General features: G+C 44.6%; 1 protein-coding gene across 8 annotated transcripts in view; it reads left to right on the top strand.

Annotated features, from left to right (window-relative positions):
• The window catches only part of CTIF (cap binding complex dependent translation initiation factor), a 420,270-nt gene that overhangs the window by 215,878 nt on the left and 187,191 nt on the right, over positions 1-17,201 (top strand). For all 8 annotated transcript variants that reach the window (XM_075932696.1, XM_075932695.1, XM_006136745.3 and 5 more), the window contains 3 exons: positions 5,289-5,362; positions 7,141-7,245; positions 11,819-11,894. In XM_075932696.1, the coding sequence (XP_075788811.1) occupies positions 5,289-5,362; positions 7,141-7,245; positions 11,819-11,894 (255 nt within the window). The remainder of the gene's footprint in view (positions 1-5,288; positions 5,363-7,140; positions 7,246-11,818; positions 11,895-17,201) is intronic.

The raw sequence follows: 17,201 nt of genomic DNA, 5'->3' as shown, positions 1-17,201 counted from the left end.
AAAACCATGAACAATATGGAGATGGTGAATAGGGAAGTGTTGTTTGTCTCTTCATATAACACAAGAACCAGCAATCGCCCAATTAAATTAATAGGCATCATGTTTAAAACAAACCAAAGGAAGTACTGTACTTCACATAATATACAGTCAACTTGTGGAACTGGTGGCCAGGGTAGTTGTGAAGACCAATAATAGAACTGAGTTCTAAATAGAAATAGGTAAGTTCACGGAGGATAGGTCCACCGATGGCTATTAGCTAGGATCACTAAGGACACAACCCCATAATTCAGGTGTCTCTAAACATCTGACTGTCAGAAGCTGGACTGAATGACATGAGGTGGATGAATCAATAACTGCCCTGCTCTGTCCATTCTCTTTGAAGCACCTGGCATTGGCCACCTTTGGAAGACAAGATACTGGGCTTGATGGACAATTGGTCTTACCCAGCATGGCCATTCTTATATACTGCTTAACATTATTGTTTTTCTTTGATATAGATGACATAATAGATCATAAGTTTTGGCCTTTAACACAGGTTATAATTTCATAGTAAGTTTTAGAAAGAATTTGTATTTAATTTAAATTTTAAAATTTGATTAAAAAAACTTTGGGTGCATTTTAAATGTCTAGTTTATTTGGTCAAATTTATTGCAATTGCATGCATGAATAGTTAGTCTCATAGCTATTCGTTTGCTTGTTCCATCGCTGTGTTTATATGGGCATATGTGCTGTGACTTTCACATTGATGTAAATTGATTGATGTAAATTTGGTCCACCCTGAATTTGTGCACACAGAGTTTTGAGAATAGAGTCAGATGAGATGATCTTTTAGCTCTTTCTGGCCATAAACCCGATTACTTCAATCATGATAGTGTATTTCTGATACGAAATAGAATGAGACAAATATGCGATTTCATAGGATTGGTTCTGACTGCTTGGAAAAGGGAAGGAGCGTGTCTCCTTTTGACAGCTGATCATCCTAAAATCATGAACTGAGCTTCCATGATAGGCTATCAGACTACTTTGTACTGGCATTCATGTTGCAAACTATGTCTTCTGTACTGAGAATTCTTGACCCAAAGAACCCATTGGGTTGAATTTCTGGTGTAACTTACACACTTTCTGAGTGTGGTGTACTATTCCATCAAGGGGCAACAAGACCCCTTATAGAGTGGTCTACATTAAACTTTATGTACTGGTTTGGGAATCTCGTACTTGTAGCTCTCGTGTCTACTATTGACAGTTTCTACAGCAGTTTGTTTAGGATTAGTTAGTAAGGCTGGTTGTTAGTGATAGTGTAGTTAGAGATGAGTGGTGAGAGGATTTTGTTTCACTCCTTTCCTTCCACTTCCACGGCTCCTTTTTCTGATTTATTTCCCTCACTTCCAAGTTCTGTCTCTTGTCCCTTCTGCACATGACTCACGCAGCTCCCTTTCCCACTCTTTCTGACCCCAGCAGTGGGAAGATATTCTTGATTTAGTTCTAAGTGGAGCATGGAATCTGGTCCAAGAGGTGAATATAACTGGAACGCAAGGTAATAGTGACTATAATACAATTAAGTCTCAGGAGGTAGCCGTGTTAGTCTGTAACTTTAAAAACTATGAATAAGTCCTGTGGCACCTTAGTCCTGTGGCACCACATACACACTCTGTGGCTACGTCTACACTGGCACCTTTTTCCGGAAATGCTTAAAACAGAATACTATTCTGTTTTCAGTTTTTCCGGAAAAGGAGCGCCTACATTGGCAGGCTGCTTTTCCGGAAAAGCCCTTTTTCCGGAAAAGCGTCTGTGGCCAATGTAGACGCGCTTTTCCGGAAAAGAGCCCTGAGCGTCATTTTCGCGATCGGGGCTTTTTTCCGGAAAAGACTACTGGGCTGTCTACACTGGCCCTTTTCCGGAACAGTGTTCTGGAGTAAGGACTTATGCCCGAGCGGGAGCAGAATAGTTTTTCCAGAATAGCGGCTGATTTTGTACAGTAGATCGTCGTTGCTTTTCCGGAAAAGCAAGCGGCCAGTGTAGACAGCTCGCAGCTTATTCCGGAAAAGCGGCTGCTTTTCCGGAATGTATGTGTGTGTGTGTGTGTGTGTGTGTGTGTGTATAACATCTTGAGAACAGCCCTGCACTGTAGCATTTAAATGTAGAAAAGAAAACTACACAAAAACAAGGAGATTAGTTAAATAGAAATTAAAAGGAACAGAGCCAAAAGCTGCATGGAAATGTTTCAAAGACACCATGATAGAGGCTCAACTTGAATGTGTACCCCAAATTAAAAAACAGAGAACCAAAAAAGTACCACTGTGGCTAAATAACAAAGTTAGAAAGAAGCAGTGAGAGGCAAAAAGGCATCCTTTAAAAAGTGGAAGTTAAATCCTAGTGAGGAAAATAGGAGGGAACATAAACTGTGGAAAATGAAGTATAAAAATATAACTAGAAGTGCCAAAAAAAAAATTTGAAGAACAGCTAGCCAAAGATTTAAAAAGTAACAGCAAAATAGTTATAAGTCCATGAGGAGTAGGAAGCCAGCTAAACAAACTGTAGGGCCCCAGAATGATTGAGATGCTAAAGGGGCATTGAAGGACAATAAGTCCATTGCAGAGAAATAAATGATTTTTTTGCATCCAATTTCACAGCTGAGGGTGTTAGGGAGATTCCCAAGCCTGACCCTTCTTAGGTGACAAATCTGAGGAACGACACAGAGGGTGTGTCTAGACTACAGGGTTTTTTCGAAAAAAGTGGCCTTTTTTCAAAAAAACTTCCCCTACATCTAGACTGCTGCCGCGTTTCTTCAAAAGTAAATCAAAAGAAGGCAACAGTTTTTTTCAACCGCAGAAAACCTCATTTTATGAGGAATAATACCTTTTTTCAAAAGTGCTCTTTCGGAAAAAGGCGCTATGTAATGCAAACTGTGCTTTTTCGAAAGAGAGCATCCAGACTGCCTGGGTGCTCTCTTTCGAAAAAGTGGCTTGCTTTTTCGAAAATACTGGTTGCAGTCTAGACGCTCCTTTTCGAAAGAGGCTTGTAGTCTAGATGTAGCCAGACTGAGGTGACATTAAAGGAGGTTTATAAACAAACAGATATATTTAACAGTCATAAGTCATTAGGACCAGATGGTATTCACTCGAGTTCTGAAGGAACTCAAATGTGAAATTGCAGAGCTACTAACTGTGGTTTGTAACCTATAATTTAAATAAGCTTCTGTACCAAATGATTGGAAGATAGCTAATTTTTTAAAAAGGCCTCCAGAAGTGACCCCTTATAGACCGGTAAGCTCTTTTAGGCTGGTAAGTCTGACATCAGTACCTTGCAAACTGGCTGAAAGTATAGTAAGGAACAAGAGTGTCTGACACATAGATGAACATAATTTGTTGGTGAAGAGTCAACATGGTTACAGAAAGGGAAATCATGCCTTACCAATCTACTAGAATGCTTTAGTGGTTATCAAGCATGTGGATATAGTGTATTTTATTTTCAGAATATCTTTGAACAAAGTCCTGCACCAAAGGCTCTTAAATAAGTTAAGCGGTCATGGGATAAGAGGGAAGGACCTCTCCTGGATTGGTAACTTGATAAAAGATAGGAAATGAAAGTTAGGAAATGGTCAGTTTTCAGAGTGGAGAGAGGTTAATAGTGATGTCCCCCAGGCCTCTGAACTGGGATCAGTCCTATTTAACAAATTTGTAAATGATCTGGAAAAAGGGGTAAATAGTGAGGAGGCAAAATGCAGATGATACAAAATTACTCCCGATAATTGTCTCGACCTAGAAGAAGATGTTTCAAAACTGTGTGACTGGGCAACAAAATGGTAGATGAAATTTAATGTTGATTAAAACAAAGTAATGCACATTGGAAAACATGAACCCATTTATACATATAAAATGATGGGGTCTAAATTAGGTGTTAGCACTCAAGAAGGAGATCTTGGAATCTTTATGAAGCCAGGGCCATCTTGAGGGGGGCATGGTACTTGGGGCAACCCCTCATCCAAACCCTTGGTGCCGGGAATAGGAATGCTGGGCGTGGGGGTGCTCTGCTTCGTACTGCTGCTGAGAAGTCATGCAGCAGGCCAGGAGAAGGCGGCGGGCTGGGGCAGAGTAGGCTGCCAGGCCACTCCAGCTCCTGCCACTTGTGTAGTGAGTGGAGATGAGGTGACCCCTTGCTGCCGCCGCACCAAGCCTCTGTAATCCCCTGTCCCTCTCATCCAAAGAATGGCTGGGGAAACCACCAAGGGGATCCCCAAAAGCCTCGTTTGTCCTCTGGATAGGACAGCTCTGGCAGTGGTGGTCAAAAACAAGAACAGAATGTTGGGAATAATTAAGAAAGGGATAGAGAAGAAGACAGAAAATATCATGTTGCTTCTATATAAACCCATGATATGCCTAGATCTTGAATATCGTGTGCAGATGTGGTTGCTCCATCTCAACAAAGACATATTGGAACTGGAAGAGGTTCAGAACAGGGCCAAGAACATGTTTAAGGGTACGGAACAGCTTCCAGATGAGGAGAGATCCATGAGACTGTGACTTTTTTCAGTGTGGAAAAGAGACGACAAAAGGGGAGGGGGATATGATTGAGGTTCCCACTGTGATGGGTGTGCAGAAAGGCAGTGAATAGATAAATTCATGGAGGATAGGTTCATCAATACCTATGAACCAGGATGGGAAGGAATGCTGTTTATAGTCTCTATCGGAAGCTGGGAGTGGCCCACAGTGAATAGATCACTTCACAATTACCTATAGTATTACCTATACAGTACTGGCATTGGCCACTGTTGAAAGACAGAATACCGGGCTAGATGGATCTTTTGTCTGACCCTGTTCTTAAGAAGCAATCAGGGAAATGAGAGACCCACCCAGAATGCTGTTCATTGTACAGGTTGAACCTCTCTAGTCCAGCAACATCCATGGTCCAGCATGATTTTAGTTAGCCGGATGTCCAGTTATCATGGTTGAGGCCAGTTTTCCTGCAGTTCCATAAAGTTTGTTTATAGTCACCAGTCTTGGCTCTCAGTGTTCTAGCTTTTATTTAAGTCTAAATGTCTTCTAAGAGCCCAGTGAGCAGTGGAAGTGTTGGTAATGCTGCTAGACAATATTGACCTCCGGTGGTCTGGCAAATTCTCTGGTTCAGTACCAGTCAGATCCTGGGGGATACCAGACTAGAGAGGTTGAACCTGTAGTGTGTATTTCACTCAGAAGAAGAGCCTTGCGAGTACTCAGTGGCAAAGTTACATGTCAGGTCAGGAAGCTCATCACAACTCCTCAAGAATAACAATTCTTTCCCCTCCTTTTTAGAATGGCAACAAAGACAACTCCCTGGACATGTTGGGGACAGATATCTGGGCAGCCAATACCTTTGATTCCTTCAGGTAATCTCATTTAAAAGTCATTTTACAAGACACATGGAATATGACCTTATTTAGACCTCTTCTCAGGGCTCTTCCACAAACAAGTAAGCATTGCAACTTGGAAACGAATGTCATACTTCCTCCTCCTCTCCCCCAGTCCAGTTCCGGGTCCTATGTATAACATGCATCATTATGCTGGTGTTCAAACTGAAGGAGGTTGGTGGTATTGTTTGCATACTCAGCATCTGAAAAGTGCACTAATTTGACTAATTTAAAGGTATGTGTGTGGAGGTGAGATTGCATGATGTGGAGGGATACCCATGCCAGCCTGACTAAAAATACCAGGGAAGATTTGGTGGCATACAAGCCATCCCAGAACCTTAGGTACATACTCCTATTGCTAGCTTGCACTATGGTCCAGGCTCCATGTCTTCCTTGCTATTTTTGATTGTGCTGGCTACCTGAGCTGCAATCACACCTCCAGTGGCAGTGTTGGCATGGGCTTATCTGTCGAGGAATCCTGACATACAAAACCAAATAACCTCTCAAGGACTTGGGAGAATCCAGTTGTTTGTCTATATACTGGCAGTGCGCTCGTGCATTTTGCACTACCAGTAGTGGCAGGAGCTTCAGTTTCCCTTCCAGCACATGGGCCATGAGGGTTCTTTGCCCCAATCAACCTCAGAAGCTGAAAACAATACAATAAACGTTTCCTCACAGCTTTGCGCTCCATGTTGTGCCCATCCATAGGGCACTACAGGCTTCAGTTTCCGGAGGGAGAGTTCCTCCTTGGCACTTGATCCATGCCCCAGCTTATGTAATGCACATTCCAGCAGGGAGCTTCCAAGCAACAGATGAGGCTGCTTAAGAGGGTGTCTCTGTCTACTGCGGGGGTTGGCAATAATTTTTTGCCGGGGACCACTTCAAACATTTTTGAAGTAGCCCCGGGCTGCTCCGGAAGGGGCGGGGTCTCAAATGGAAAGGGCGGGGCCAGGATGCTTTGGGCTTCCCCACCCGCAGACCATGATTGGTTGGGGGTGGGGGAGCCCATTTGCCCCCCCCTTCCCACTAAGCACCATACCGTTAGCAGTGGGAAGAGACTTCCCGTGCTCCCTCATCCCCAGGCCAATCAGGGTCTGGGGGAGAGGGAGCACGAGAAGCCTCCTCCCCCCCGCCAAGAACGCTCTGTACTTCTAAGTGCCACACACTCCTCGCAGGGCATGGGCAGGGTGGGGGAAACTTCGCATGCTCCTCCCACCCCAAGGCCAATCAAGGCTTGGGGGTGGTGGAGCACGCAAAGTTTCCTCCAACCCTGCCAGGAGCTCACGGCACTTCAAAGTACCGCATGCTCCTGGCATGGTGGAGGAAATTTCGTGTGCTTCCCCCTGCCCCCATGCCCTAATTGGCCTGGGGGCAGGAGAGCGGCAGGGCCTCCGTGGGCCAGATGCACCCACTTGGCAGGACAGATCAGGCCCACGAAGGCCCTTTTGCCCACCCCTGGTCTATTGCATGGACCAGTCTAGCTGCTGCAACGAAAGACTGAGGGGAACTTTTCCAAGGCTAAGAGCTTGTGCAGCTTAGAAGGTGTAGGTGCAGCACCTAACGTTTTTATTTAGGGCGGTTAAGTGTGGCAGTATAAAAGTTGTGGGGGCCTGGTCAGGGGCGGCTGGAAGCAGAAACAATGTCTCTTGAAACAATAGCCTTTGGAAAATAAAGGGCAAGTATATGATATTCTCTTTCCAATACGAACACATTTGATTTATAGTGTGTTATTTGTCTTCTCCCTCCCCTCCCCCCAGTGGTGCAACCTGGGATTTACAGCCTGAAAAGTTGGACTTCACACAGTTTCACAGGAAGCTCCGGAACACCCCTAAACACCCGCTCCCACACATAGACAGAGAAGGGTAAGTACCACGACATCATCTTCTTTAAGTGTGGGTGTGTGTGTTCTGGAAGAGTTCTGGTTTGGTGGCACAGTTCCTGAGCCGTGCATGGCCTCAGGGTGAGGAAGCATGCCTAGCTCACATGGCAGATATTAGAAATTTCAGGTGGAAGCTTGGATCCTCTCCTGGGGTGGCAGGCTAACGTGGAACTGTTCCCTCTATGAGCTTTTATATTGCTTTGACCAGGTGTGGGGCCAAGCTAAATCCTTTTGGTTCAAACACTCTTTAACTATAGGAAGGACTAAGATCTCTATTTTCTGACTTGGGTCCATCTCTGGTTTAAAAAGTGACAAGGCTTCCACCTTTTCCCCTAGCAAATCTTTAATGGTGCTATTGTAATGCCGAGAGATGGAACCGAATCTGGGACCTCTGGCGCTTAATTCATCAGCTTCTACCGCTTGAGCAAAAAGCCAGCTGGCTCTCCACTAAGGCTGTAGAGCACACTCATTCTTTCGGTCTGTAAGCATGGGACAGTGAACCACACCCCGTAGGTGTGTAGATTACATGATAGTGGAACATGAAAATATTCGTCATAAAATTTCCTGACCATAATTTCATCCTATTTCGCCTAGCCATAAACCTGTGTATATTATTAAACCATTCTGCTCTGTCCTAGGCATTTACACAATCTGAATGCTTTTACACTGTGGTATAGAAAGAAGTCAGTGCCCGAGATTTCCGAAAATTGAGAGGTCGCCAGATCTTAATGTGGGTGGTCTTTCCTCTCTCTCCCAACCATTCAGTCCTAAGAACGGCCATACTGGTTCAGACCAAAGGTCCATACAGCCCAGTATCTTGTCTGACAAGTGTGGCCAATACCAGATGCCCCAGAGGGAGGGAACACAACAGGTAATCATCACATGATCCCTCCCCTGTCACCTACCTCGAGAAACAGAAGCTCGGGGCACCATTCCTACCTATCCTGGCTAATAGGTATTGATGGACCTAATCTCCATGAACCTATCTAGCTCTTGAACCCTGTTAAAGTCCTAGTCTTTACCACATCCTCTGGCAAGGAGTTCCACAGGTTGACTGTGCACTGGGTGAAGAAAAATTTCATTTTGTTTGTTTTAAACCTGCTGCGAATTAATTTCATTTGGTGACCTCTAGTTCTTATATTGTGAGAATAAGTAAATAACTTTTCCTTGTTCACTTTTTCCACACCAGTCGTAATTTTATGGACCTCTGTCATATTCCTCCTTAGTCTCCTCTTTTCTAAGCTGAAAAGCCCAAGTCCTTTTAATCTCTCTTCCTATGGGATCTGTTCCAAATCCCTAATAATTTTTGCTGCCCTTTTCTGAACCTTTTCCAGTGACAAGATGTCTTTTTTGAGATGAAGTGACCACATTTGTACACAGTATTCAACATGTGGGCGTACCATGCTTTTATATAGAGGCAATAAGATATTCTATGTCTTATTCTCTATCCCATTTTTAATGATTCCTAACATTCTGTTTACTTTTTTGACTGCCTGTGCACACCGAGTGGATGTTTTTCAAAGAACTATCTACAATGACTTCAAGATCTCTCTCAAGTAGTTGTAGCTAAATTAGTCCCCATCATATTGTGTATATATAGTTGGGATTATTTTTTCCAATGTGCATTACTTTAAATGTATCAGCATTAAATGTCATTAGCCATTTTGTCGCCCCATTGCTTAGTTTGGTGAGATCTTTTTGAAGCTCTTCACAGTCTGCTTTGGTCTTAACTATCTTGAGCAGTTTGGTATCATCTGCAAATGTTGCCACCTCACAGTTTACCCCTTTCTCTAGATCGTTTATAAATAAGTTGAATAAGATTAGTCCCAGGACAGATCCTTGGGAGACCCCACTATTTACCTCTCTCCGCTCGGAAAACTTACCATTTATTCCTACCCTTTATTTCCTGACTTTTAACCAGTTATCAATCCATGAAAGGACATTCCCCTCTTATCCCATGATAACTTACTTTACTTAAAAGCATTTGGTGAGGGACCTTGTCAAAGGCTTTCTGGAAATCTAAATATACTCTATCCACTAGACCACCCCTTGTCCACATGTGTGTTGATCCCCTCAAAGAACTCTAGCAGATTAGTAAGGCAGAAACCATGTTGACTTTCTCCCAACAAATTATGTTCATCCATGTCAGTGACAATTTTATTCTTCACTATGGTTTCAACTAATTTGCTCGGTATTGACATTAGAGTTACTGTTCTTTAATTGCCAGTATCACCTCTAGAGCCCTTTTTAAATATTGGTATCACGTTCGCTATCTTCCAGTCATTAGGTACAGAAGCTGATTTAAAGGATAGGTTACAAACCACAGTTGTTAGTTCCTGCAGGCAAGGGACTGGGCTGGGCAGGGAAGACACTCTGCCCCCCCACTTCTCCTCACCCCCAGCGCTGCTCCCAGAGGGCTGCAGGTCCCTGTGCTGCTGCCCTGCTGGAGAGTGCACTGGGGGCACAGGAGGAGGATTCGGGGGCAGGATGGGAGGGGGCAGGGGTTGTACTGAGGGACATGGGATGCTGCAGGGGAATCAGGCTGGTGGGGATCATGGGGATGAGGGTAGCGAGGCTGGAGCAGAGGGGGGGGATACAATTTTACTTTGCAGAAGCTGCACTTTTTCCTTTACTCCCCACTTCTTTGCCTCCCTCCCCAACTAGCTATTTGGCTGAGTTCTTACCCTCTCACCTTTTTTGCGTTGCTCCACCAACTCCCTCCTACCGCCAAACTCCCTCTCGTACTCTACACCCTCTCCTGCTGCCTTCCAGACTCTGTCCTCCTCACCCTGTCCTGCACCCCACCTCCTGCCCTCCTGCATCCCTGTCCCCCTCACTGGCAGCCCTGTTCCACACATTGAACCCCTCATTTTTGTCCCTACCTCATAGCCTATGGGGGTCCACAAAATCCACTAACTTTGTAACCCTAGAAAAGTAAATCTGGCCTTTGGGCAGCCCTGAACCTCAGTCTTCCCTGTCCCTTCCCCTTGTGGGGCTGGAGCGCCAGAAGAGTGAGGTGTCTTAGTTGGGGGCCATATGACTGATGGGGGGTTTTGGAGGAGTTTTTTTGCTTCTTACTTGTGTGGCCCCCAAATGATTTTTCTGTGGGTCTGTGACAGAGAAAGGCTCTGCCACTCTTGGGGCTCCTTGCCCCTGGCTGCCTGACCCCACACTGAGTGGTAGCTGCTCCCAGGGCCCCCCTTTTCCCCGGCTGCTTGGCCCCACATGGAGCAGCAGCAGCCACTCTTGGGGCTCCCTGTCCCAGGCCCTGCGTGGAAACTGGCCAATGAAAGTTGTCTGGGCTGTGCTTGCAGTGCAGGCAGTGTACAGAGCCTCCCTTCTCTCATGGCACACGCCACACAGACACACATGACTCCTGCAGCTGACCGCCGACCACTTTGCATGGCATGCAGCGGGAATGCGACAAGCAGGGGACCTGCCCAAGGGTCCTGCTGGCAGGGAGCTACTTAAGGTAAGCACCTCCTGGCAAGAACCTGCATCTGGCACCCCATCCCCTCCCTCCTCTCAACATCCTGCCCTGGGGCACCCCATCCTGCAGCCCTGCACCAGGCCACAACTCCCTCCCAGACCCTGCAGCCCCTATTTATATCCCTCCCCCAGATCAGAATCCTCTCCTGCACCCAATCCCCCAAACCCTGCACCTCCTCCTGTACCCCAGTTCCCTGCCTCAGGTCACAACCCCTTCCTGCTCTAAGTCACAATCCAAACCTCTTCACCTCCACCCCAGGTCACAACTCTCCTTCTACACCCTTGCCCCAGGTCAGAAACCTCTCCTGCACTCATACCCCTTTCCAGAACCTGTACCCCCTCCCTCACCTCAGTCTCCTGCCCCAGATCACCGCCAGTGTTCCCTATAAGCTGTACACCCTGTAAAGTACCCCAGGGAGATTCAAATGCTGTCCAGCTGATTAGCATGGTGTCCATAGCTAGGTTTTTTGTTTCTACTGGTGGTGCACATTTGTACAGGGCTTGGTGCATGTAAAATTTTATTCCATGCATGGATGGAAAAAATCTGCACACGGATGGAAAAGATTAGAGGGAACATTAGCTACAACCACCTCTTTCAACCAAACTCTGTCCCAGACACTGCTCTCCCCCCTCCCCCCCCAATCCCATACCCTGAGCTCCTTTCTGCACCCAACCGGTACACTTGGGACGTTTCATTAAACTGAAATAGCAAAGAGAGGAAATGCAGATAAATGGTGATGGGTTTTGAAAAACCACAGTGGCTTATATGTCTGCAGAGGATGGACAGTGAACATTCAGTGAGAGATAAAGGTGCTCCATGTGTGAATCTCCCATTGTACTCAAACTCAGCAGTTTTCCAAGCTCTTCTTTTAACCTTATTTCCCATTCTGTTCTTTAAAAAAAAAAAAAAAGAAAAAAGAAAAACACCACAGACATAGTGCTGGGAATTAACAAGACACAAGGAAACATGAGGGATAAAGATAGCTGCTCCAAGGTTGCTCATGCAAAAAACATTCATGCACACAGAAGCAAATAACCATTGGCTTTGTTTTTTGTTGCTGGCCCAGGCTTGGAAAAGGGAAGCATGAGGAAGGAGATGGAATCAACCTGAACGACATCGAGAAAGTCCTTCCCGTCTGGCAGGTATGTTTTGGTGACACCATATTGCTGATAGATTGCTGGTTTCCATTTGTTCGCATTGCTGATGAAGATGGCCCCATCTCTTGCACTTTCTGTTGTAAATATAAGTCATGTGTTCGGGTAGATATGCTGCTTTTGTCTCCATTTGGTGGCTGATTTTGACAGCTAAGGAACACAGGATTCATAGAAGCACCTAAGTCCCCATTTTAGCAGCCTTTGTGGTAAGTGGGGAGAAAGCTTTCAGGTTAATAATGGCTTTATTGAGACATGACTTTTGATACGTTATTTGGGGTCCTGACTTGTTATTCAGTCGAAGACCCATCATAACCACCTAGTATAAGTGTTTAATTTTGTGTATTCGTTTTGCCTGTAGGCAGACTAGTAGGCTATTATGTTTATTTCAAAGACTTGCTTATCTATGGATGTATTGTCACCTGTGCATATGGAAGCTAAGAGCTGTGCAGTTATTGCTGTGAATTGCTCGCGTGCAGTGTTGACAAGTGAAATACTTACCGGCAGCTGGTGTAAGCCTAATATATCATAGTTAACTAGATTTGAATGTGTTCATGCAGCACCAGTGATGACTGGTTTGCTATTTATCACTCTCTGGTTTTAAATGATTAGGAATATCAGGTTAGATTTGCAAAACCTTTGCCACCTCAACTCCAGACTTAGGCACCTACGGTGGTGTTAGCAGCCTATGTCCCAGTTTTAGGCTCCACTGAGATCCCCAAACTCCTGCCAAATCCTGTGGGTGCCTAAACTCACTTAGTACCAAAATGTCCCGGGCAAACATTCCCGTTGGTGCCTGTGTTACTGCCTCTGAGCATGTGCGCTGGTGCCTCCGTCTAAGCCCCTGGACACCTTGCTCCTGCTTAAGCCCCAGTGCGATTTATGAACCTGGAAGGTAGGTGTTAGCTCACCCATAGGCACCAGCTGTGTGGGTGCTGCATGGCTGGAGCACCTGCGGGGAAAAAAGAAACAGGTGCTCAGCACCTATCGGCAATACCACTCATCAGCTGCTCTCCCTCCCTTCAGCCTTCCCACCTCTTGGCTGTCCCACCCATCTGCACCTCTCTCTCCCTCCCAGTGGATCAACTGTTTAGTGGTATGCAGGAGGCACAGGGCAGGGGTGGAGGGGAGTTAAGTAAGAGTGGGGCACACATGGGGAGGGGTAGAATGGGGGCAGAGAGAGTGGGAAGGTGCAAGGGTGGGGTAGGAAGAGGCAGGGTGGGGGTGGCAGCTTAGGGGAAGGGTGGAGTGTGGGCAGGGCCTGAGGCAGAGTGGCGGTCAAGCACCCTCTGGGATAATGTAATGTCTGTGTATGAGCCCCTTCCCCACCTCATGTTGGGGGCCCCTATCTGCTAGGTGCATCCCAAGGCCTTGTGCCAGATAGGCTCCCTTTTACAACCTGCCTGCCTGTCTCCACAAGAGGTGTGGGGCTCCCAGTCTGTGCCAAGTGTGCTGGCTTTTGTGCACTTGAGATCCGAACACTGTGGATCTTTTGAGATATTCAGGATCTTAAGTTCTGCTGGAAGAGCCCATCTCTGGTTTATGCAGGAGATATCACAAAAGACATCTGCATTTGTTTGGCAGTATCTATTAGAATAGGCTTAGAAAACAGAACAAAGATGAACTAAGAAAAAGTCTGCATTGACAGTTTTCTTGGGTAATTTTCCTTTCCTTTGCTCCAATATCCTCACCTTTTGCTCTGAAATCGAAATACGTATACCACTCCCACTCAGAAGAATAGGTTAGATTAAGGTTTGAGTGATGGTGCATTCTGCCACCTTGTGGACATTTACATTAGGACATGACCAAAGCAGGGTACTATGTGCTCTTTAAAATTTGTTCTCAACAGTGCAGATAGATTTAAGTTAGGGGTTTTTTTTCTGTCTTTTTTCAGTTTAGGGCCATGCTGATCTGCTGCTTTTGTTAACAATCCATCTTTTTTTTTAAAAGATGAACAATAATGTTTGTAGCAAGTAAAAGAGTAAGATTAACACAGATAAGAGTGTTCCTTCTCATTTGTACAGTGTCTAGCACTTTGGAGAGACTACTAAGAACAAAGAACAATTGGGTATGTCTTGTGCAGTATTTCTGGTAAGCTGAGCACTTGGGAGGCCCCACAGGAGAGATTCAGGTGCCTTCTAGCTGATTAGCAGAGTGCCCACAGTTGGCAGCATGTGTTTCTATCAGTGATGTACATCCGCACGTGCCTCGGTGCACATAACTAAATTTATTCCACACATGTTTGGAAAAAATTAGAGGCAACATTGGCCTTTTGTTGTAGAAATCTGATGGGTTGTGGGTAATACTCCATTTGTGATGACAGAAGGTGAAATTTTCAAAAATCAAGTGACTTAGGCACCAACATGCCTTTTAAAAGTCAATAGTCTTTGGGGGAAAAATATGTTTTGAAAGTAGGTAAATAGTCTCTGTTCACAGGACTCACATTTTTATTGCCTGGTTTTTGGGTGCCGAGTTTGCCCAGAGCAGCTCAGCTCGGATGCAGTGTCCGGTTTTCGTCACCCATTTAGTTTTTACCTCATTTGTCAGCTGCTTTGACAGAGGCAAAGAGACCAAATGACTTGCCTGACATGGAAATATCATCAGGTGTGGCGCTTAGCCTGAGGCAGGAGTATGTAGAATGTGCTGTGCTTTCCCATCCATTGGCAAATGCATGGGAAGTTTGGGGACCCTGGAAATGGTTATCACTGATGGCAGTGATCTCAGCTGACTGAATTCTGCCAGTGGTGAAACCTGGGCAATCTAGAAGTTAACCAAATGAATACCAACCTGATTAAAGCACAAAGAGGCCATCTTTTCTTGCTCTCAGTGTCGCTCTCCTCTCAGGGAAGGTGCTGGTCCATAGGCAGAGGTTTGTCCACTTTCTCTACAACAACAACAAAACCCCACAATTCAGTGCAATTTTTTTACTTCATAAAAGAACAAGAATGGCACAATCCCTCTAAATTAACAGAAATAAACATTTTTCAAAGCTTGTCTTGTAATATAAATGCATTTAAAATGTGTTTTGACCACTTCCTTCACAGCAGGGCTGTGTTTTACTGGGTTCTAGAAAAACTGGAGTTAAACCTTGCCAAGGTTCCCTGGATCTTTCACACACTTTGTCCCTTGTTGATAACTTTCCTGACCTAATTCTGTTTGAAATATTGGTGACCCAACACATAAAGTTTTCTCTCTAAGGAGTTGGTGAGTAAATACAGAAGTGACTTACAAATAGCATACAATGATTTTATGCCTATTTCACAGATATGCAGACTGTATCACTGAGGTTAGGTGATTTTGTCCAAGGTCCCAGCAAGTGAGTTGCAGACCCAAGACTGGATCAAGGGAGTTCCTAACTTCCCTGAGCAAGTCATTTTTGTCTCTGGCTCACAAATCAAAGTTACAAATAGTGCAAGAGAAGAAACTATATGAGTAGCAATAAGAAATATAACTATGCAATCTTCAAGAGGGAACTTTGCAATAACCAGAGCAGTGAGGCTTGAAAGAACATCATATTCTTAGAATGCAGAGTTGTCTGTAAAATATCATTTTACATCACATTCCTTAGACAGGAGCAAAGAATATGGTGAGGAATCAGTCCTTGCTTCAGGCATCAGGCGCTGGATTAGGGAGCAGAAGGGGGCAGGGGATGATTAGAAGTCTAAACTGAATCCTGCTCCTGCTGAAGAGTTTGGGAGTTTAGAAGATGACTTCAGTGAGGCAGGAGCAGTTCTGAACTATCAAGGGATTTTAAAGGGACAGCATTGCAAATAGTGATTAGCAGCTAAATGTCTTCCTGGCCTGGTATACTTTAAAAGTCGCATGTCATGGCAGGCATTGGTGCTAGTGAGAAAGGTGCTGTATAATATGACTAGAAATCCTCAAAGTGGTATATAGTTCCAATAATTGAAACACCCTGGTGAAGTCTGATTACCTGTTCCTCAATGTGGAAACTGAGTACAAAGAGGTAGATGATTATCTAACACCATACTGTGACAAAGTGTACTGTTCCAGCACACAGGCCCTTTGTTTCCAAACAGAAACGTAGCAAAGTATAGTTCTCCAGTTCCAATGTAGATGTGCCGTGACATTTTTTTTTGCTGCCATTAGATGGCAGTGGGTTATAAGCTATATCATTGTGTGCGCAAATTATGTTTGTTGGTGCACATTCTAGAAACCAGTGATAGAGACTCTCACAGCAACTCGCAATGTTAAAATAATCAGGCAAGAGGCAAATTTCTTTCAGTTCCCCTATTTTTTTAAAAAAGGGAAACTGCACTGTCTGTTGTGGTTTAGGCAAAGGGGACCGTAACATTTTCTGTCTGCTCAGCCATGAAGCAAAGATCCTCTCACGTAAATTTTGTGTCTGAAAGCACCACTCCAGTGGAGAGCCACCTGTGCCTGTTAATAGAACTATGATGATTTTGAGTCATTGGAGGGAAGATCAGCAATACTATATGTCCTTATAATTGGGGAGAGGGGAGTTTAAACTACTTGCTTCTGCCGTGAGTGCAGAGGACTGAACTAGAAGAGCTCTCCAGGTCCCTTGCAGTCCTAGATTTCTATGATTCTCTGTGTGTATATTTATATAGGTGGGCTAAGTTTTTTCCCATCCCAAAAATTACAAGACAATTTCAGAAACTTAATCTTGCCTCTTAATCGTCACTTTTTGTGAGAGCAGCCAACAAGCTGATAGCTTAGAATGCATTACAGTGCTGCATGTGCCCTCTGAAGTGGCTTGTGACTGTGAGTGTCTGTTTCAGAGCAGACAACCCAAAGTGGTGGTGTGTTCTATAATGAGATTTCACCAAGTTAGTGACAAATGTGAACTCCTGGTTCACTATAATAGTCTTAGCATGGACTCACAGACTATCTCTTTAGATTCTCTAGTCTATCTTGCCACCTAAGCAGTCTGGATTTAGTGATAAAATGGTCACTTAGACCAAAAAAATCACAAACTATTCAGAATACTTCCAGTCCCAAGAGATCTGTTGATACCCTGACAACATCTGTGACTAATCCTGTAATAAATTATCTAAAGATTAACGAGGAAAAATAAATTAGTTATTAACAAATTAAAACAAGCAAACATATGCTCACAAATTAGTTGCAATTTGAATCCTAAGTTTCAGAGTTGCAGTGATCTGTCAATTCAAAAAGTCTTTCAGGCGGACCCAAGGGTAACTCTCTTGGATCTCTGGCTTCAATTTAGTATCTCTGGCCCCATTGAGAATTCAAAGAGCAAAGAGATGACAGTTTTTCCTGTGTCTTTAATTTTATTTCTTTCATTTGCCTTCC

The sequence above is a fragment of the Pelodiscus sinensis genome, chromosome 6, assembly GCF_049634645.1.
Source record: "Pelodiscus sinensis isolate JC-2024 chromosome 6, ASM4963464v1, whole genome shotgun sequence".
NCBI lineage: Eukaryota > Metazoa > Chordata > Testudines > Trionychidae > Pelodiscus > Pelodiscus sinensis.
The sequence above is the reverse complement of the archived record's forward strand: the minus strand, read 5'-3'. Positions and strand labels throughout refer to the sequence as shown.